This window comes from Myotis nattereri, assembly GCF_964212035.1.
Source record: "Myotis nattereri genome assembly, chromosome: 14".
Classification (NCBI taxonomy): Eukaryota; Metazoa; Chordata; class Mammalia; order Chiroptera; family Vespertilionidae; genus Myotis; species Myotis nattereri.
The window spans coordinates 38,218,054-38,240,957 of NC_138089.1; the positions used below are offsets into that span (position 1 = coordinate 38,218,054).

The window sequence follows — 22,904 nt, forward strand, 5'->3', positions numbered from 1 at the left end:
TAATTTCAAACACATGCTCTTTCCAACCTAGTCTGCTTCCACTGAGTGTATGTGTACACACATACACACATTCTCTCTCTCTCTCTCAAGATCTTTGCAACCTATAACGGTTGTGAAAGGTTTGGATAACAAAGGAATATACTATTTGTTGTGATAATATTCCCAAACAAGTTATTTTTAAATGGGTATTTCAGGGCTAGTCTTACCACATTAATTTAAGCCAGTTTATTTACCAAAATGTGGAGAAAACAAACAAACAAGCAAACAAAAAAACACCCTAGCATGCTACAGATAAGTATGCAAGAATTTAAGAACAAAAACCATTAAATATCAACTTCTGAAAAAAACCTAAAACCCAGATAGAGCTATACCAAGATACTAAAATATGCTAACAATTTACATAATTGTATTTTAAAATATATACAATGGTTTAAGGTCAAATTAAAGACATGCAAATATTTTGACATACAAAAAATGATGTTAACTACCTCCAGATAACCAAATAAAAAATATCATCTTGATATTTGTGAAGTATCTGAAAATAAAACCACTATAGTAACAATACCCTAATATTCTATCTTCTGGTTTTTTTTCTTCCCCACACCCCCCCAAAAAAACCCACAAATATTTTTTATGGGAAATTTTAACTTATTCTAAAGTATCCAATGTATAAATAAATTCACCTAATGAGACTTAAGCAGGTCTATCTTGTTTCTTTTTTTTTTTTTTTTAATATATTTTATTGATTTTTCACAGAGAGGAAGAGAGAGAGATAGAGAGTTAGAAACATCAATCAGCTGCCTCCTGCACATCTCCCACCGGGGATATGCCTGCGACCCAGGTACATGCCCTTGACCGGAATCGAACCTGGGACCTCTCAGTCCGCAGGCCGACGCTCTATCCACTGAGCCAAACCGGTTTCGGCTATCTTGTTTCTTGTTCTAAGTTAATTTCCATACTTAGGTCTTTCCTAAGCAGAAAACAAGGTCCTTGAAGGCAGGGACTGTGTTATAAACATACTGTTTCCTTCCACTTTCTTTCGACTGTAAATAATTTCACTGAAACAAATTCTACTATATCACAAGACTGAGAATGGCGAAATTATAAAACACAATGGGGGGATTCACACACACACACACACACACACACTATTTTTTTAAAACAAGTTAATGACTTTTTAAAAAATACATTTTTATTGATTCAGAGAGGAAGGGAGAGGGAGAGAGTGATAGAAACATCAACGATGAGAGAGAATTATTGACTGGCTGCCTCCTGCACATCCCCTACTGGGGATCAAGCCCACAACCAGGCATATGCCCTTGACCAGAATCGAACCTGGGACCCTTCAGTCTGCAGGCTGACGCTTTATCCACTGAACCAAACCAGCTAGGGCCACACAGACACTTTAATCAGAAAATACAGGAGGCAGTAAGGTGTAGGCAAGCCAACTTAAGTGTAGAAATTAACAGGATATAAAACAACTAGAGGCCTGGTGCACAGGATTCATGCACTGGTACGGGGCTCATCCTGGTCAGCCGAGCAGCTGTGGACCCGCCCTCTGAGCTGCTGTGCACCCTTCATCCCAGTCAGCCAAGTGGCACTCCCACTGTGGGAGCACACTGATTACCAGGGGGCAGCCCCTGCATTGAGCGTCTGCCCCCTGGTGGTCAGCATGCATCATAGCGACAGTCAACTGGTTGTTCCGCTGTTTAGTCGCTGGGCTTTTATTATATAGTATAGAATGATATAAAATGACAGCTAAAACTAAGGGCTCAGGAGTCAGCCTACCTTGAGAACAAATTCTGATTCCATTATTTATGTGTCTTTGGGCAAACTACCTAAATTTCCAGAGCCTATATTTCCCAGAGCTTTTTATCTAGAAGAAATATTGTAGCCCTAGCTGGTTTGGCTCAGTGGATGGAGTGTCATCCAGGGACTAAAGGGTCAAAAAAGGAGACAGGTAATAAATAAGTATTTAAGAAATTATAGATGGAGAAAGTACTTGTAACATATTGACAAAGTCTGTGTAAACTTAAGTTCAACATTGTGTTACTGTTTGTGTGTTTTGTTGTTGTTGTTGTTTTCAGCTGAACAATGGTAAGGGACTGTGGTTTATTTCTTGAGGCCCTTACTTTTTAGGCCAAATTATATATACTGTGTTTAGTAAACCAACGATTTCAACCCTGACTACTTCATTAACCTCCTGTACTTTATGCTAAAATGTATCCTATCAAAAGCTTACTCCTACTTTTCACCAAATCAAGGAATGGTAAAATGCATTTAACCTTCATTTTACTGATAAAATTTAACATCCTAAAAGATAATTTTAGGTTCCTAATTTTTTTGACACATGTGATTTTTTCCTTTTTGCATAGACAGTCCATCCAAAGCTCAATTTATCTCTTACAAATCTGCGAACCCATGTTGATTATCATAGAATAAAATACTTTACTTTAGGATTAAGTGACTACTATGGGCCAAGCTAGTTTACATGTATTGTGGTGAAGGATAGTAAGGAAGTGAGTTCAAACCATGTTTCAGAAACATTTCTCATAATTCATGAATCCTAAGCAATCATCTTTAAAAAAAAAAAGAAGAAGTTTTTATTGGTTTTTTTAGAGACAGAGGAAGGAAGAGGAAGAGAGACAAACATTAATCGGCTTCCTCCTGTCTGTCCCCTACTGGGGATGGAGCCCACAACCTGGGCATGAACCTTGATCGGGAATCAAACAAGCAAACAGTGCATGGGACGACGCTCAATCAATTGAGATACACTGGCCAGGGCCTAAACTATCACCTTGAACTATACTTCATCTGTGTACTTTAGAAAAAGACTTATGAACAGATTTAAAAGAAAATACGGTAGAAGGAGGGGAAAAATTAAGAAATTGTTGCTTTCTATGATGCGGGTCAGATTTCCATATGATTAGTACAGCCACTGCAAAAATGTCACACAGTTGACCCTTGACAACACAGGTTTGAATTGCACAGGTCCATTTTACATGTGGGTTTTTTCCTGCCCAATAAATATTGTAAATGTATTATCTCTGCCTTATGCTTTTCTTAATGTTTTCTCTAGCTTAATTTAGTGTAAGAATACAGTATATAAACCATAAAAATATGTAATTGACTGTTTATATTACCAGTAAGGCCTCTGGTCAATAGTAGTCTATTAGTAGTTAAGCTACTAATAAGAGTCAAAAATTATACGTAGATTTTCAACTGTTCAGGAGAGAGGGAAGGTCAGCATCCCAACTCCACGTCGTTCAAGGGTCAGCTATGTATTTAAAAAATGATGAATTCAAAATCCTTTTAAAAGGTCCAATTTAATTTTCTTCATGTAATGAATTTATAACCTACGTCATTCAAAAACATTTACCCAATCATATTTCCAAAATGGCTGACAACCAACATTACCTAAGATCACGTGGTTTGACTCAACTGTTATGTTACAATGGTTAAACCTTCCATCATTAATATTATATATTGCATACTGTTAACATATTATTAGTATTACATGTTATTAATCTGATGTGTTCTTTGCAAAGACCTATATTCAGCATCCATTCTTCCCATCTTCCACGCTACTAAAACATCCAGTTTTTAAGTACAGAGCCTCACAAAGAACACTACACTTCTCAGCCTCCTTGCAGCTGAGAGCCATATGACAAAATTCTGACCAGTATTTTAAGTAGAGGTGTTGTGCAGCTTCTAGAAAACTTAAAAGGACAAATGGCATATCTAGTCTACTTCCTCAAATAGTAGGCTGGAGAGGATCTAAGTTCCTGAGGACTGTGAGACAGAACTGCCATGAAGCCCTGGACAACCTATTTCCCAACTTTAGAGAAATAGTTCTGTCTTACTTTATCATTGTAATTTTCTGTCTCTTGTACCTGGAGCTGAACCTAACTCTAAGCGGTAGTCCTTACTTTTCCTTTAGTCATTAATCAGAGGCTATATATCTTTCCAGTCCTGTTCTTCCACCCTCCACACTCTAGTACAGAATAGCTGCTTAAGTTTTCAACAACTAAAATGAATTACAAACACTAGCTGCAACAAATTGTAACAGAAACAATAACTGGTCAGAAAACTGCTCAAAGAACAATTCACTACATTATCCTGAGTAAGCAAAGGAAAATCAGCAGAAGGAAAAGGAAACAAACATTTATCACAAATATTCTCTATCAACTCTGGTGGGTACTATTATCCAATTTGTATCCGGGAAATAGAAACTCAGTAACATCTTGTCAGTCAATGACTCATCCATTTATCTATATTTATTCATCATCTACTACGTGCCAGGATTTCTGCTAGGCTGAGGAAATAAAAATGTCAATCCTTGTTCTAATGGAGCTTACACACAAATAAATATTATATAACTGCAAACTGTGATAAACTGTAGAAAAAAAATAATTGGAAGGGAAGGAACTAGAGGAATGTCCACATGACTAGAGCAAACCATCATGAGGGACAATGGCAAATGTAGCTGGAGAAATAGGTCAACTCAGATTACACCAGGCCTTGTAAGCCAAGCTATAAAATTTGTATTTTTAATTGATCAATAAGTCATTAATGATTTTTAAGCAAGAATGTCATCGTGCTTTGCTTTGGACTGGATGTAGGAATGAAGGAGGAGTGTTCACAAACAACTCCCAGCTTTTGACTTAAGCAACTAGTGTAGTGATGGCGAATCTTTTGAGCTCAGCGTGTCAGCATTTTGAAAAACCCTAACTTAACTCTGGTGCCGTGTCACATATAGACATTTTTTGATATCTGCAACCATAGTAAAACAAAGACTTATATTTTTGATATTTATTTTATATATTTAAATGCCATTTAACAAAGAAAAATCAACCAAAAAAATGAGTTCGCGTGTCACCTCTGACACACATGTCATAGGTTTGCCATCACTGAACTAGTGCCTACTAGAGTTTAGGCAATTTGGGCCTTCTTCAGTTTCCAAATTATAAATTGAAGAATATGATTTATTATATCATGTCGAAAGTCTCTTCAAGACTTTTCAATTGGTTTCAAATCTTAATCCAAAGTCTGTATCTTAGCATCTACCCTCATGTTTGAAAACAAAGTGTTAACAATCTCAAAGTTGCCTAATTCCAGGTGGGTGTAAAAAGTTCCCAAAGAATAGTGAGATATGGTTCAATCCTCCTCAAACTCCAGTACATTGAAATAACGTAAAAATCTTTGTAAGAATACCTTATTTTTAAAATGTTCAACAAAATTACAATAGCAACTGACTAAACATATATTTAATATTAATATTTCCACTCTAGTATAAGTACCATGCCAAGAGATCACAAAATGTCACATATGACCTTCACCTTCAAAGGCCTTATTACAACCTAGTGATTTTTTGAGTGAAACCAAAAGCACAGACAACAAAAGCAAATATAAACAAGCAGGACTACATCAAACTAAAAAGTCTGCACTGCAAAGGAAACCATCAGAAAAATAAAAGGACAACCATGAAATGGGATATTTACAGTCCATAGAACTGATCATGGACTAATAACTAAAATATATAAGGAATTCATACAATTCAACAGCAAAACAAAAATAACAACAAAACCCACCAAAAAAACCCCACAAAATAAAACACAGTGACCCTTGAACAACATGGGCTTGAACTGCACAGGGCTACATATATGCAGTTTTTTCAGTAAGTATACAATTGGCCTTCCATATCCTAGCAAGCATGATATGCTTGTAGAGGTTCATATTCAGATTCAATTAACCAGAGGTCTTAAACAGGACTCTCTGCCCCCCCCCCCCCGCAAATATATTTTTATTGATTTTCAGAGAGGAAGGGAGAGGGAGAGAGAAATAGAAACATCAATGATGAGAATCATTGATCGGCTGCCTCCTGCACGCCCCACACAGAGGATCGAGCCCTCATACCAGGCATGTGCCCTTGATCGGAATCAAACCTAGGACCCTTCAGTTCACAGGCTGACGCTCTATCCACTGAACCAAACCGACTAGGGCTTAAACAGGCCTTTTGATCTGAGATTGGAAATCCACAGATGCAAAGGGCTAACTGTATACATTGTACTATGCCATTTTATGTAAGAGACTGGAGCATCTGAGGATTTTGGTAACTGGGCGAGAAGGGGTGCCCTGGATCCAATCCACCATGGATAATTGAGGGACGACTACAATCAAATCTTGGTAGAATCAAAAGTTATCTATCTATGTAATTCAGACTGCTGGGCCCCACATTGTTCAAGGGTCAATTATAACCTGATTTCAAAAATGGACAAGGACCTAAATAAGATACTTTTCAAAAGAAGACATACAAAAGGCTAATGTGTACATGAAAAGGTACTCAACATCAGTAAGCATTAAGGGAAATGCAAAGCCAAACCACAATGAGATTTTACCTACCTGTCAGGATGGCTAGTATAAAAAAGATAAGTGTTGGCAAGCATATGAAGAAAAGGGAACCTCTGTGAACAGTATTTTCACTACGCGGCTGGGAATGCAAAATTACTTTTTTCAAACTACAGTTGGATGGATCTATGAATGTGAAACCCATAGATACTAAGGGCACATGGTATTTATTGAAGAAAAAACAACCCACATAGAAGTTAACCCACACAGTTCAAACCCGTGCTGTTCAAGGATCAATTGGACTATACCTGTCACTTATTCAGTCATTGGTAAGAGTGCACCATGAGTTTACTGTTATCCTATATAATAAAAGGCTAATATGCTAAGTGTCCGAACGTTTGACCAGTTGCTATGACGTGCACTGACCACCAGAGGGCAGATGCTCCAACTGGTAGGTTAGCTTGCTGGTGGGATCTGGCCAATTGGAACTGGGCGAGATGGGCTGAACATGCCCTGGAGCCCTCCTGTGGCCCCTCCCCAGCCTCGATCGTGCACTGGTGGGGTCCCTTGGCTTGGCCTGTGCCTTCTCGAAATCCGAAACCCCTCGGGGGGTGTTGGAGAGCCAGTTTTGGCCTGATCCCCACAGGCCAGGCTGAGGGACCCCACCGGTGCACAAATCCATGCACCAAGCCTCTAGTTGGCATATAAAGATACCTTCTAATTGTCCATCCTCTAAAAAAAAACCTGTGGCTTATATAAAGCTATCCATAAACTTCAATGTTGCTATCTTTTCCTCCTCCAACTTATTAGAAGGGTGCTTTCTCAAAGAAACTGAAGGTCTACTAGCTAGAAAATATCAAAACTTACCCTGGATGATTATATTTCAGAGAAAAATGAAACACTAAACCTATTTATAATACAAGAATAGTTTAGCTACCCAAAGTGTAGGTAAGTGCCATCTAATTTATAATAATAAAAGCATAATATGCTAATTAGACCAGACGTCCTTCCTTCTGGACAAAGCTGCAGCAGGCAGGGGCTGAGGCAGAGGCAGTAGAGGCCCCTGGCTGTGGCAGGCGGAGGCGGGGGCCGGGGCCAAGGCCCTTGCACGAACTTTGTGCATCGGGCCTCTACTAGAAGTAATAAGTGAGCCACATGTGTAACTTAAAATTTTCTAGCAAATACATTAAAAATGGTAAAACACATTTTTAAAATGTAAACATTAATTTTAACAATAGTTTATGTAATCAAATACAGTTGATGCTTGAACAACATGAGGTTAGGGTTTGTTCAAAACGGTCAAAAATCTGCCCTGACTGGTTTGGCTCAGTGGATGGAGTGTTGGCCTGCGGACTCAAGGGTCCTGGGTTCGATTCCAGTCAAGGGCATGTACCTTGGTTGCAGGCACATCCCCAGTGGGGGGTGTGCAGGAGGCAGCTGATCGATGTTTCTAGCTCTCTATCCCTCTCCCTTCCTCTCTGTAAAATATCAATAAAATATTTTTTAAAAAAACTCTGAGTTAACTCTGACTCCTCAAAACTTTCAGGCCTTTCTCATTATCTGCTGGGGATTGGTTCCAGGACCCCATGTGGAGTTGCAGTATAAGATAAAGAGAAGGTCCAGAAAGCTTATTCAAAGAAATAGTAGCCCAAAACTTCCCAAATTTAGGGAATGAAATGGACATTCAGATCCATGAAGCCCAACAGACACCTAAAAACATAAACTCAAAGAAATCCACACCAAGACAACATTAAAATCAAATTGTCAAAGTCAAAAAGACATGGAGAGAATTTTGAAGCAGAAAAGAGAAAAGGGACTTCTCATGTGAAAGGAACCCCCATAAAACTGCAGGAGATAGCTCAGAGGAAACTTTGCAGGTCAGAAGCCAGTGGGATGATATATTCAAAGTGCTGAAAGACAAAAGCTGTCAACCAAGAGTAATATATATACGTTGCAAAACTGTCCTTCAAAAATGAAGGATAGTAACTTGCCCAGACAACCAGAGCTGAGTTCATCACTAGATCTGCTTAACAAGAAATGCTAAAGTTATTTCTTCAGATTGCAATGAAAGGATGGTAAATATCAACATGAAAACATATGAAAATGCCCTAGCCGGTTTGGCTCAGTGGATAGAGCGTCGGCCTGCAGACTCAAGGGTCCCAGGTTTGATTCTGGTCAAGGGCATGTACCTTGGTTGCAGGCACATCCCCAACAGGGAATGTGCAAGAGGCAGCTGATCGATGTTTCTCTCTCATCGATGTTTCTAACTCTCTGTCCCTCTCCCTTCCTCTCTGTAAAAAATCAATAAAATATATTTTAAAAAAAAAACATATGAAAGTATAAAACTTGCTGGTAAAGATAAAAATACAGACAAATAAAAAGTACTGTCATACTGTAACGGCGGTGCATAAATAATTTTTTTTTTATCCTCACCAAAGACATGTTTATTGATTCTTGAGAGAGAGAGAGAAAGAGAGACACAATTGGCTGCCTCCTGTACCTACCCAGACTAGGGTGGAACCTGCAACCTTTTGGTGTACATAGGATTACTTTCCAACTAAATAAGCTACCCAACTAGGGCTAAATAACTTTTAACTCTAAAAATATGTTAATGGATATACAATATAAGAAAATGTAAATTGTGACATCAATAATGAAGTGTAGGGGGTTAGAAGTGAAAGTGTACAATTTTTGTATGAGATCGAATTTATCAGCTTAAAATAGAATATTTATAAGATGTTTTATATAAGCCCTGTGATTACCATAAACAAAATGCTAATAGAACAAAAGAAAAGGAATAAAAGCTTACCAATACAAAAAAGTCAATGAAAGAGAAAGAAAGGTAGCAAGACATGAAAAAAGGAGCACACACACACAGTACAATACAGGAACAAAACCAAAACAAAATGACAATAGTAATTTCTTCCCTATCAACAATTACTTGAAATATAAATGGATTAAACTAAGCAGTCAAAAGTCAGAGTGGCTGAATGGGTTAAAAGACACAAGATTCAACATATGCTGTCTATAAGAAAGTCACTTTAGATTTAAGGACATACACAAGCTGAAAGTAAAGCAATGTAAAAAGATATTCCATGAAAACAGTTATGAAAAGAGAGGAGGGATGGCTAAACTTATATCAGACAAAACAGACTTTAAAACAGTCACAAGAGACAATAAATAAATAAATAAACAAACAAAAAACCAAACAGACAGACATTATATAAATGTCAAAAGGGTCAATTTATCAGGAAAATATAAAAATTATATAAATGCACCCAACATCAGAGCACATAAACATACAAAGCCAACAGTGACAGAACTGAAGGGAGAAATAGTAATATAATGATAGCAGCTGACTTCAATATCCCACTTTCAATAATGAATAGAACAGCCAGACAGAAAATCAACAACGAAACAGTAAGCTTGTACACTATAGATCAAATGGACCTAACAGACATTCTACCTAACAGGAGCAGAATATACTTTCTTCTCAAGAATACGTAGAACATTCTGCAAGATAGATGGCATCTTAGGTCCCAAGATAAATTTTAACAAATTTAAGATTGAAATCATAGCAAATATCTTCTCTGGCCACAATGGAATGAAACAGTAATCCATAGCAGAGAAATTACTAGAATATTAGTAAATATGTAGAAATTAAACAACACACTCTTGAACAACCAATGGATCAAAGAAGAAATCAAAAGGGAAGTTAGAAAATACCTTGAGGCAAATAAAGAAAATAATACACCAAAATTTATAGCATATACCAAAAGCTGTTGTATTAAGAAGGAAGTTTATAATGATAAACACCTACATTAAAAAAGATCTAAAATAACCTAGCATCTCAAGGAACTAGAAAAAAAACAACTAAGCTCAAAGTTAGCAGAAGAAAAAAAATATATAGATTAGAGCAGAAATAAATGAAACAGAGAGCAGAAAAACAATAGGGAAACAAATCAACAAAACTAAAAGAGTTGTTTTTATGAAAATATAATTTGACAAATCTTTGGCTAAACTGTGATAAAAAGAGAATGCACATATAAAATCAGAAATGAAAGAGGAGACATTATAATTGATGCTAAAGGGGAAAAGGAGATCATAAACCTATGCCAACAAATTGTTCAACCTAGAATGGATAAATTTCCAGATACATAAAACTTACCATGACTGAATCATGAATAGAAATCTGAGCAGACATGTAATTTATAAGGACATTAAATTAGTAATTAAAAACCTCCCAATAAGAAAAGCACAGGACCAGATGGCTTTACTGGTGAATTCTACGAAACATTTAAAGAATTAATGCCAATCCTTCTCAAACTCTTCCAAAAAAAATTGAGGAGAAAGGAACATTTCCAAACTCATTTATGAAATCAGCATATCCAACATTATCAAAACCAGATAAAGACACTACAAGAAATTTACAAGTCAATATTCCTGATGAACTTAGATGCAAAAATCCTCAACACAATACCAGCAAACCAAATTCAGTAGCACATTAAAAGGATCATGCACCATGACCAAGTGGGACTTAAATACTGAAATGGAATAATCATGATTCATCATACAAAAATCAAGGAATGTGACACAAGACATTAATAGAATGAAGGACTTAAAAAATCACACATTCATCTCAGTAGATACAGAAAAAACATTTGGAAAAATTCAAAACACTTTCATGATAAAAACTTGTAACTATTACGAATAGAAGGAAATAAGGAAATGACCTTAACATAATACAAGTCATATATAAAAAGCCCACAAATCAATGGTGAAAGACTGAAGGCCTTTCCTCTAAAATCATGAACATGACAAGTATGTTCATTCTCACTATTTATTTTTAACACAGTACTGGACTTGAAGGAAGGAGGGAGGGAGGGAAGGAAGGAGGGGGGAGGGAGAGGCATCTAAATCAGAAAGGAAGATATAAAATTATTTTTCTTTGCAGATGACATGATCTTACACAAAAAACCCTTAAGATCTCGATCTCTCTCTCTCTCTCTCTCTCTCTCTCTCTCTCTCTCTCTCTCACACACACACACACACACACACACACACACACACACACACTAGAATGAATTAATGAATTCAGCAAAGGTGCAGGATAAAAAAAAAAGCAACAAAAATTAGCTGTGTTTCTATACTCGAAGAATGAACTATCTGAAAATAAAATTTCATTTACAATAGCATCATAAACAATAAAATACTTAAAAATAAACTTAATTAAGGAGGTAAAAGACTTGTAAACTAAGAATTATAAAACATAGATGAAAGAAATTAAAAATGATATAAATACATGGAAAGATATTCTGTTCATGGATCAGAAGATGTAATACTGTCCAAAAAAGGGGGGGAGGGATACAGGACAGGGGGATAACTGAAAAAAGAATAATGGATAAAGGAAGATCACACAGATAAAGAAAGTGTGTGTGGGGGGGGGGTGGGCATGGATTTTGAAAAGAAATGGGAAAATTATCTTGAGTCATAGAGAAAGGATCTTTGTCCTGAAAAACAAGGTGTTGACATAAGTTAGCTGGTGGAAGAGAACAGATAAAGTTGAAAAGGAAAAGGAGTGTTTAGCATTGAAAGTAATGGGTTATGGGGCCTAGGATGAAACAGCAAAAATTCAGAAGTGAAGACAGTTTCAGTACATGAGACAAGTTGGAAGATGTGGTCATTAGAGTTATGTGGCTAGAACCAAATGGAGAGGCTCATGTTGTGGAGGTTGTTAAACTGTAAAATATGATGTTCAAAATGTCATCTACAAAGAAATGATATCACCTAGATGGCTGAGATAACTCTGATCCAGATGTAGCAATGGGGAGTGAAATTTGACAGACAATAGCAACAAGGAATAGAAGGCTAACCTAGACAGATGATATGCGCCTCCAGAGAAGGAAGGTTTTTATAGGTAGGTAGACTAGTAAATGGAGGACGAGAAAAATGCTGACTCCACACCCTTCCCTCCTACACACACACACACACACACACACACACCCACAGCACGAGCCCATATAGGGAGTGAGTGAGCGTGGGGGGGGGGGGGGAGGGAGAGAGACATTCCCAAGATAGACTTGGCTCTGAGTAAAGGAACAGTTGAGAAGACTTCTGGAGAAGCATGTACTTATAAAAACTATGGTTCAGTTAACACAGGAGATGGCTTTCTAGGAAGAGTGTAGATTCAAGTTATATATGAGCACTTAAGGACTAAATCAATATTCAAATGACAATTTCCAGATTTGAGTCTTGAAACAATTTTCCTTTCAAAAGTATGCAAGCAAAAAATGATAAGCCAAATGTAACAATACAGGTAGTTTTCTAAAATATACCCAATATGCCAAAACTGGGGAGAAAAGGGGGGAGGTGGAGAGAGAACTACTTGGTTGTCAAGTATATTGCATTGTATTTAAGCAATATTTTTGAAAGTTAGATTACTTTCTTCAAAATTTTAATTGCCTCAAGAAGTAGTTAGAAATTAAGCAAAAGTACTCATCATTCAGACTTGACTGAAGGCCAGACTGAAATGGAGGGTTTTTTTAAGTTGTGTTACTTTCAAATATCCTATGTGATCTGTCTCTCATCAGTATAATTTTTGACTGGGACTTACGTTAACTACCAGCATCTATGCCAGCCGTGGGCAAACTACGGCCCGCGGGCCGGATCCAGCGCATTTGAAATGAATAAAACTATTGAAAAAAAAGACCGTACCCTTTTATGTAATGATGTTTACTTTGAATTTATATTAGTTCACACAAACACTGCATCCATGCTTTTGTTCCGGCCCTCCGGTCCAGTTTAAGAACCCATTGTGGCCCTTGAGTCAAAAAGTTTGCCCACCCCTGAGATTCTAGGCCATATGACTTATACACCCAAGCCCAAGATAACACACTTCTGAACGTAATTACATTATTAATTGCAAAATTCAAACTAACAAATTAGTACAATGTAAAATTTTTATTTTAAACAGAATGAGTTTCTGCCTTCCCTTTTAAAAGATTGAGGAAGGGTATTTCCAATTCATTCTAATTTCTAGTGTGGTGGCACTGGAGTAAATATAGTATCAAGACTAAAGGGAGAAAATTTTCAACTTAAAAATAAGTTGCTATGGTCACCCAATGTTTATCTTTATAAGCAATAATTAGAGGAGATGCCCAAGGAATTCCCACAAGTGCAGTAAGATCAGTAGCTGAAGTGTACACTAGTTATTTCACACACAAATTGTGACTGTATACGCCAAATCCATTTCAAAGTAGTTATTGTTTGGGAAATTCTAAAGAAAATGAGTCACACATCTTTCATTTCAAACCATAGAAGGGTAGAGACAAAAATACTGAACGTAACTATTTTAAAATCCAAGTGATGACTCAGATAGTTTAAACATTTTTCATATTTTTGCTCCCTTTATGAAAGAACTAGAGGCCCGGTGCATGAAAATTTGTCCACGGTTTGTGTGTGTGGGGGATCCCCTCAGTCTGGCCTCCCTCTGTGGGAGGCCACTGGGAGGATCAGGGGAAGGCGCTGCCCCCATCACCCCGCTGCTGCCGCTCCCAAAGCCAGTCGCTGGGGCTGCAGACCCTTGGCCCTCGCTTCTTAGTGCTGGCCCCGCCCCCCGTCCACTTGTGTGTGGGGGACGATCTGGGACCAGGCCGGCTGTGGGAGGTTGAGGCACTGCAGTCGCACCCCATCCAGCCTCTGTGGAGGCTCCAGGACCCGTGGGCCACCCCACCTCTCCCAGCGCCCGCCTCTGAGGACAGAGGGGCTATGTGGCCAAAGTAGGACTGGCCTGGGCCCACGGGTGCCATCCTGCCTCTCCTGTGCTGCCGGCCCTTGGCCCTCACAGCTGCTACAGCTTTGTCCGGAGGATGTCTGGAAGACATGCAGTCTAATTAGCATATTACCCTTTCATTGGTATAGATTCTATCTAAAATTATCAAATTTTGTCAATTGCTATTGTTGAAATAAAGAAAATGTGTTTCCAACATATTTTGGGTATGAAATTTGTCTGCATAAATAGATTTTAGCCGAAACCGGTGTGGCTCAGTGAATAGAGCGTCGGCCTGCAGGGTCCCAGGTTCGATTCCGGTGAAGGGCATGTACCTGGGTTGCATCTCCAGTGGGAGATGTGCAGGAGGCAGCTGATCGATGGTTCTCTCTCATCGATGTTTCTAACTATCTCTCTCCTTTCCTCTCTGTAAAAAATCAATAAAATATATTTAAAAAAAATAGATTTTAATGCTCTTGATAAACTTGAAAAAGCTATGCTTATAACTTAATGTTACTTCAAAATAAAACAATGTCTACTCCTTTAGCTGTAGTCAATTTTTAACTTCTTAAATGGAAAGAAGGGTGGCTGTCAGAATTAATAACTAGCTCATTATTGACTAACTACATAGTTAAACCTACTATTTCATTTTATATTATAGAACTTCTTTGTCTGCTTTGTTCACAATCAGAACATTCAGTATTGGGAGAATACCTATAAAACTTTTGACCCCAATATAATTCTAATGTGTTTTTAAAATTATACGGTTCATCTTTACATGATGATGGGCCTTCTGCAAAGTGTCTACTTTTCCGCATAATAGACTATTAAATGTTTGTTCTTTACTATTAGGGCTATCCTAAACTAAACTAAAATAGCATGTTACCCTCAACTGATTTAAACAGTAGATTTATCATCATAAATGACAGGAAGTGAAATAAGGTGGCTCTAAAATGGCTGATTCAGTTATCCAATGATATCACATTTGGACACCTAGGCTCCTTCCAGCTTTTCTCTATCAGATTCAGCATGAACCTCAGGACAATTCCCTTCATAGTCACATGATACCTGACAAACTTCAAGGCATCATGTCAGACACATATTGTGCAGTAGAATGGGGACTTTCCCTGGCATGTGACTGTAGTTAGCACATGTCCCTTTCTAAACAAATCACTACTAAGCAGAGTAGGATTACCACAATTAACTTAAACTATCAGGGATTTCTCCAAGTCCTGTGGGATAGAGGTGGGCATTCAAACAAAACTGGGGCCTGCAAGGAAGGAAGCAGGTTATGGCCAGTGAGCAGGCAACCAACAGTACATATGTACTACACCAAGCATGTCAAACTCATGGCCCATGGGCTGCATGCCTCATTTATTTGGCCTATGTTAGACTTTGAGTTTGACATGTTTGTACTACACTGAAAAATTGAACCTTGGCATTTTATTTCAATAGATTAATTTTCCCATCATTATGAATTAATCTCAACACACAAGTACTGAACAATACTTTGAGGACTCCTGAGATTTATTTTTTTAAAGGGGAAAAAAAAAATCAGTCATCAGTAATTTATCTTAAAACAGACTAAAGGCAATCATTTGATAAATGCCACTAACGAAAGAGATTAGTATACCTTAGAATATAAATAATGAAATTACACTTTAATTAAAACAAAGACTTTATCTCAAAAATGTTTCCTAGTAATCTCACTTTTCTCTTCTAGGAAAAGTAAGGCTAATGACTAGACATAGGTCAGATTGCATCCAGAGAATTGAGATGAGAACACATTAAAAGAGGGTAGGATGAGGGTAGATCTAAAAACCATGACCTAAGTGTCAATGAAGCTGAAAGTATTTTGTCTGAAAAGAAGCCAGGTGGAATACGACAGCTTTAAAATATTTGAAGTGCTGTCATTGTGAAGCAATACCAAATTGCATAGTTCTGGAGTTAAGAATTAGGATCAAAAGGCCCTGGCCGGGTAACTCAGTTAGAGCGTTGCCCTGATATGCCAAGGCTGCAGGTTCCATCCCCAGTCAGGGCACATACAAGCAGCAACTAATGAATGCATAAATAAGTAGAACAACAAATCTATGTTTCTCTCTCTTTCTCAAATCAATTTTTTAAAAAAGATCAATGAACAATAAATAACAAGCAGAAAGATGAAATCTGGTTCAATATAAGATAGTACTTTCATCTAGCATTATTTTACCTGAAGATGGAACAGGTTGGCTGCTCATGTGGGGCAGGGATGAACATCCATCCCAGCCAACTTAAATGCCTGTGTAGTCAGTTGTAACAACTTGCCTGCAAAGTAGTTTTTAATCAAAATTTCACAAATAAAAATCTGGCTGGAGAAGTCAAAAATTGAAAAAAAATCACATGGCTAAGAAATGGAGAAAACTGGATTATAATCCAGGCCCATCTGTCTCCAAAGCTGGCTCTTCCCACACATCACACACACCTAAGAGAAGTTAAATTAGCAGTTGTTAAGGAAGCATATGGGATTTCCGAGTTGTCGAAAACAGAATATCATCTGATTTGACGTCCCTTTCAAAATTAAGATGCCAGAAATGAAAAGTATTATTTCCTTCCATTTATAGGAGTATTTCCTACTTTAAGAATGCTCTCACATCTAGTCCCATAAAAAATATTTTAAGGTAAGTAAGCTGGGAGGCATTATCTCTTGGCATTCTACTTCACAGAGAAAGAGGACAATAAAGATGAATTGCTTCAACTTCCTTGATTTACTTCCAAACATATTTGTTTGTATTTTCACCTTTTCCCCTCTGATATTTCATTCATTCAGTGATCATTTATTAAGCACTTCATTTGTTTAATTCTCATCCAAGGATATGTGTATGTTTTTAAAATTGATTTTACAGAGAGCGGAAGGGGGAAAAAGCGAGAGAGAAACATCAGTGATAGAGAAGCATCACTGGGGTTCAAACCTGCAACCTGCGTATGTGCCCTGACTGGGAACCAAACCCACAATCTTTTGGTATATGGGACAATGCTCCAATCAAGTGAGCCTGGGCTAAGCACGTTTTAACATGCCAGGTACAAACCTTAATGACTTCACAGTCTGACAGGAAGAGCTTGTATTCACAGAGGAAAAAGTAAGTTTATTAAAAAATATTTCCATCTTCTTACAGACCTTACATTTATCAATTCTGATTCTTTTCTTATATCACTTTGATTTATCCCTTCCTGCTATCTCTGTTCCTTCCTCCTGGCCTACAGAAAACTACTCTTCCTCCCTAACAAGCTACCACTCCATTTATTACTTGTTTCACTTACTGCAATCTGACGTCCATACTCACCATTCCGAAGCTGCTCTAAGATCACCAAGGATTACCTACTGAAAAATCCTAATTTTTCTCACCTACTCTACACTAGTGGATACCAACGCTCTTCTTGCTACCTCCATAAAAATATCACCTATTTTTCCCCACCTATATTAGCCCCTTTTTACTTGGCTTTTCTTCAGTCACCTGTAAATACTGGCTTTCCTTTCAGCTCATTTTTTACTGAAAGGAAAGCCAGTACTACAATCTCTTTCTAGACAATCTCATCTATTTTCATAGTTTCCATTAACTATGTGATACTTCCAACTCTTTATTTCCAGTCCTAACCTACAGACTCAACTTCCAAATGCTCAATAGGCCATTTTACCTGCATATTCCGTATTATCTCAGAATCAGCATGTCAGGATTCACTTTATCACCTCTAGTCCAGTTCCCCAAAGTGTTCTTTTTCTGAAATTCCTAGGCTGGCTACTAGTAATGGCACCACCAATATACAGGACTCAGAACATAAAAATAATTATCTGAAAGCCTTACCTTACTTCATTTCCCACTTCTAGTTAGGCACCAAGTTCTAGGAATTTTACCAAAACTCTTCCTGAACTCTCTCTTCCCTCATAGTGACCGAGTTCAGACTCACTTCAGTCTTCACATGAGTTATCACAAAACCACCTCATCTCAACTCTTGGCTCTCCTTTCTCTATTTCTATCCATCCTAGTAGCAGCCATAGGTTATTTCACAATAATCTCTTTATGGAGTACATCTGATCCAGACATATACAAGAGGCCCAGGACTGGCCAGAGTACCACCTACCTACTCCTAGCCCCACGTCTAGTTCAGGTAAGAACACATACTCACAGCCTTCCTCAGGACTTGCTTTCCTACCTAGGCTACCGGGAAAAGATAATCTCTTTTCTTTGGAGATTATAAGTAAGAACAACGTAAGCTAAACTGCCTGCCCATAAGAGGAAAAACAGGAAAAAGTTTAAAAAGAGGAAGAGGGTGATGGAGAATCCACTATCACCAAGTTCTGGATCTAGCTCTGCCTGACCATTCCTATCACCTGACCAATAAATTCCCTTTTGCATTTAAGCTACTTTGAATTGTGATATCTGTCATTTGTAACCAAGAGTCCTGATTAACAATTCTCTATACCACCCATTACTTTTATAAGTCATACATAAAATGTTATTTGCTCGCTTTTATTTAGTCAACTAAATTTTATTAAAGTACACTTTATTGAAGACATCTACCACCGCCTTGTCTTCATTTCATACATAAACGTACTTGAACAGCAACAACAGTAAATTACTTAAATCAGTGGCAGGATCATAAGTAATTTGTTCTATCCTTCAGAGGTCTATACATTTGTGTTTGTTTTTTTAGCAACACCACTCCTTAGTCATAATTTACTAACCTTAATCACTACTTTACAGGTAAGAAAAATAAGTCCTGGAGGGGTTATATGACAAAAGTTCACATTCCAATACTTACTAAGAGTTAGGACCAAAACTTGGAACACTCAGAGATGAAGACTCCCTGTTAGGAGGCAAACCTGTCATTTAATTCACAGCTCAAGAGAACCTAGAATAATTGGGTATTTAACAGAACAAGGCTGTTGAGAATTTAAACTTGCGAGGTTACAACAGCCTCTAAATTCATACCTCAAAAACCATCAGATAGCTAGTAAAGAGCAGAATGCACAAAGGTGCAATTTTAAATGTTTGTTTGTATAACTCTGTTTTTCTCTAAATAATCCTTCAAAGAACAGAAAAGGAAATGACACTACATTGCAGAAAGAAGGCCTCAGAGAAAAGCTAGGAGAAACTGATGTTCCAGGTCCATACTTGATTTGCCCTTTAAAATATAAGTGCATGATTTATTACATCAAATTATTATTTCCTTGAATTGGGATCTCCACAACCTTGTTAAGATCCCAAATAAATTTACAGACTTAAGTATTTAATTCATTCAAGCACTGCCCTAGCTGGTTTGGCTCAGTGGATAGAGCATCAGCCTGTACACTGAAGGGTCCTAAGTTCAATTCCAGTCACGGGCACATGCCTGGGTTGTGGGCTCGGTCCCCAGTGGGGGGTGTACAGGAGGGCAGCTGGTCAATGACTCTCTCTCATCATCGATGTTTCTATCTCTCTCTCCCTTCCTCTCTAAAATAAATAACACACACACACACACACACACACATTATTAAAAAAATAATTCATTCAAGCATGATAACTACCAAAGGACTTGTATGCATGCATATTAGCATAACCAATAGACATAGACACTGGGGCGGTGGGAATAGCTAGGGGGGAGGGGGGGTCAATCGTGGAAAAAGGAGACATATGTAAAACTTTAGACAATAAAAATAAATTAATTTTTTAAAAAATCATTTGGTGCCCAGCTGGCATGGCTCAGTGGTTGAGTGTTGACCTATGAACCAGAGGTCACGTTTCGATTCCAGGTCAGGGCACATTTCCAGGTTGTAGGCTCAATCCCCAGTAGGGGATATGCAGGAGGTAGCCAACCAATGATGCTCTCCCATCTTTGATATTTCTATCTTTCTTTCCCTCTTCCTCTTTGAAATCAGTAACAAAATAGATATATAGATATATATATATATATATACATATATATATGTATATGTGTACATATATATATAATTTTTTTAAAGTCACTTGTTAACTAACAAAAAAAGAATTTGAATATAATATCTGTGAAATAAAAGGCTTCAATGAGAGGAGTTTCTCCTACTGGCTAGGAGAAAGAGAGAATGTTCATCAAGGACAACTTTAAAAACCCGAGCTATCTGTATTTTTTCTAACACTACCAATTAAGAAGTTGTGTTTTATTTAGATGTCATTTAAGTTATAGCACCACCTAAATCAAACATGTCAAACTCAAGCCAAATAAACGAGGCATGTGGCCTGTGGATGGCGAGTTTGACATGCTTGACCTAAATAATCAAAACCTCTCAACCAGTGGTTCTCAACCTTCCTAATGCCGGGACCCTTTAACCCTTTGCAGTCCAATGTTATTTTTGGAATTCAAACAGTCTGGTCCAAATTAATTGACGGAATTGAATGTTGAACGTTTTAATGTTCTTATTGCTCGACGTTGGACTTGCTCCTATAGGTTGGACTGAAAAGGGTTAATACGGTTCCTCATGTTGTGGTAACCCCCAATTTCATTGTTATAAATTGAACATAATTAAAGCATAGTGATTAATCACAAAAACAATATGTAATTATATATGTGTTTTCCGATGGTCTTAGGCGACCCCTGTGAAAGGGTCATTCGACCCCCATTGGGGTCGCGACCCACAGGTTGAGAACCGCTGCAGTCTAAACTGTTTCAGGGTGGTAGATTAAAGATTGTATTAGGAAACATAGTCAGGTATATAGCTCTTAACCATTTCATATACAAGGATTTATCTTTTTAAAAATAATTATTATATATTATATCCAAATGATAGTTATGCGTCACTAGTTTTAATTTGCCCATCTATATACCACTATGTTAATTTCACTATTCTTTGTGATGGATTTTAAAATGATTCCTTATGTAAATTTAGAAAATTTGCAGAAACCAATACAAATACACCATCCAGTGGTAAAAGATGAAAATTACAACTTATACAGTGATCACAGCAAAAGTAATTCAATTTATGACTCTGGTCTCCAACAAACATTTCCAGGAAAGAAAAAATTAATGGGCAAAATATGATGTTGACTGTGTCTGCTATTTATTACCATTTTCCCAATCAAATGTTATTCTTACTATTTTAAGTCCAACTTTTCTTTTTCTGACTTGCTCACCCATTACCCAAATGCTTAATTAAATTAGGATAGGAGTATTTCAATATTCATTCAAAGCCTTAATTGAGTCAGAGGTTAGGAAAACGGTTTATAAAGAAGAGGAAAAAGGTGTGGTGGTGAATGTCCAATGGAATTCTAGTTGGTAAAAGCCATTCAAGGTAACAACAAATGAGAGGCATCATATGAGTTTTTGTTGTTCTTCTTAAATTTAGAAGACAACCCTGAAAGGCCAGGTAAAGATTCACAGTTTGTTAATTCATACATAATTCAGAATTTCTAAAGAGACTATTAATCTTTAATGACAGAAATTATACCTGTTTCAAGAACAAAACCTAGTAAATGTTTTCCCAATAATCAGCTCCCCTCCTCCCAAAATACAGATGGATAAAATCTTTCAGTTTTCAACACAACAGCTTTCTTATCACATCCTCTTCTTTAAAAAAGTTTAATTTAACTAAAAACAAACAACAAAAAACCAATGTGATTTTTTGTTTTGAAATACCTTTGCATCAAGCCTAGTTAATATCAAATGGCATTACCATCTGGATAATAAAATATTTAACAAAAAGTACAGTAGGATGCAGCCTGGGTTATAGTTTCTTACTTTCTACAGAATCTTTCAATATACTTGAATTTCAAAGAAGCCTAACAATGCCAATGATAACAAACTAGCTTATATTATCTTCACCAGTGCCTTTAGTCTAATGCCTCTAAATTTTAAGAGATTTTTCTAACTACTTGCACTAAAACACAGGAGTCACTCATATAACTGAGGTTCCCCAGTGAGTATTGAATGGCTAATAATATTTACAAGTGTGTACCACAAACACATGCCATGTAAGGGAATTAGCTATGAACAAGATGATGCATACAGCTGGATAAGAGATGAATGAAAACATCTAGTAATTTATTATTTTTTTCATGATAAAATAAAACCACTTGAAGTACCATTATTTTCAGCTATTTAATATTCTCCTTTCCAAGCTACAACACAGATTTTAAATTAGATTTTAAGCACCCTCCAATGAAAATCTATCTTATTAAGTTGCTACATTAAGTTTTCCAGAAATACATGGCCTACCACTTACAAACAACATGTCTACAACAAAGGATTTTAGCTTATACTAAATATTTTCACATACATATATGTATAAAAGCGAAGTTTAAGTTATGAGGAGGCATAAATAGCAACAAACTAATAAATCACAAGAGCTGCCTATATTACTGCAGAGAGACCACCGGAAAATAACCTACCATAATAGGAATCCCCATACTATTTTCCTCTGGTGGAAGCAGTAGTTGTATTGTTTCAATTCCACTCTCAGGCCTGTAGCAGAAAACAGATATGAAAAGCAAGAATATGCTGACACTAGAAACGAAGGGCTATATTATAAAAATAACTAGAACCTTTAAACATTGAATTATTGGATAATATTAAAAATCTTACTAATTCTGAACTTGGTCTTACCCTCCTATCAAGGAAAAAAAAAATTAATCTGTATAGTAAGACAGAGTTTTCAAAAAAGTTTTCTTTATATATGAACCAATCCTTACTGTATTCTCAGAAGAGACTCAAAAGTGGGGTTTGAGTCTTAGAATTGCTAACAACACAGTACTTTCATATTTTTAAAAAGAACTATTCAAATATATTCACTATAATAATCAAA

The 22,904-nt window shown here is 37.0% G+C and overlaps 1 protein-coding gene across 1 annotated transcript in view; it reads right to left on the reverse strand.

The window, feature by feature from the left end:
• The window catches only part of ANKRD28 (ankyrin repeat domain 28), a gene marked incomplete at its 5' end in the record, with an annotated part of 113,582 nt that extends 91,023 nt beyond the window's left edge, over positions 1–22,559 (reverse strand). The window contains one exon of the mRNA XM_081105930.1: positions 22,492–22,559. Within this exon, the coding sequence (XP_080962056.1) occupies positions 22,492–22,509 (18 nt within the window). The remainder of the gene's footprint in view (positions 1–22,491) is intronic.
• Positions 22,560–22,904: the final 345 nt, after the last annotated feature.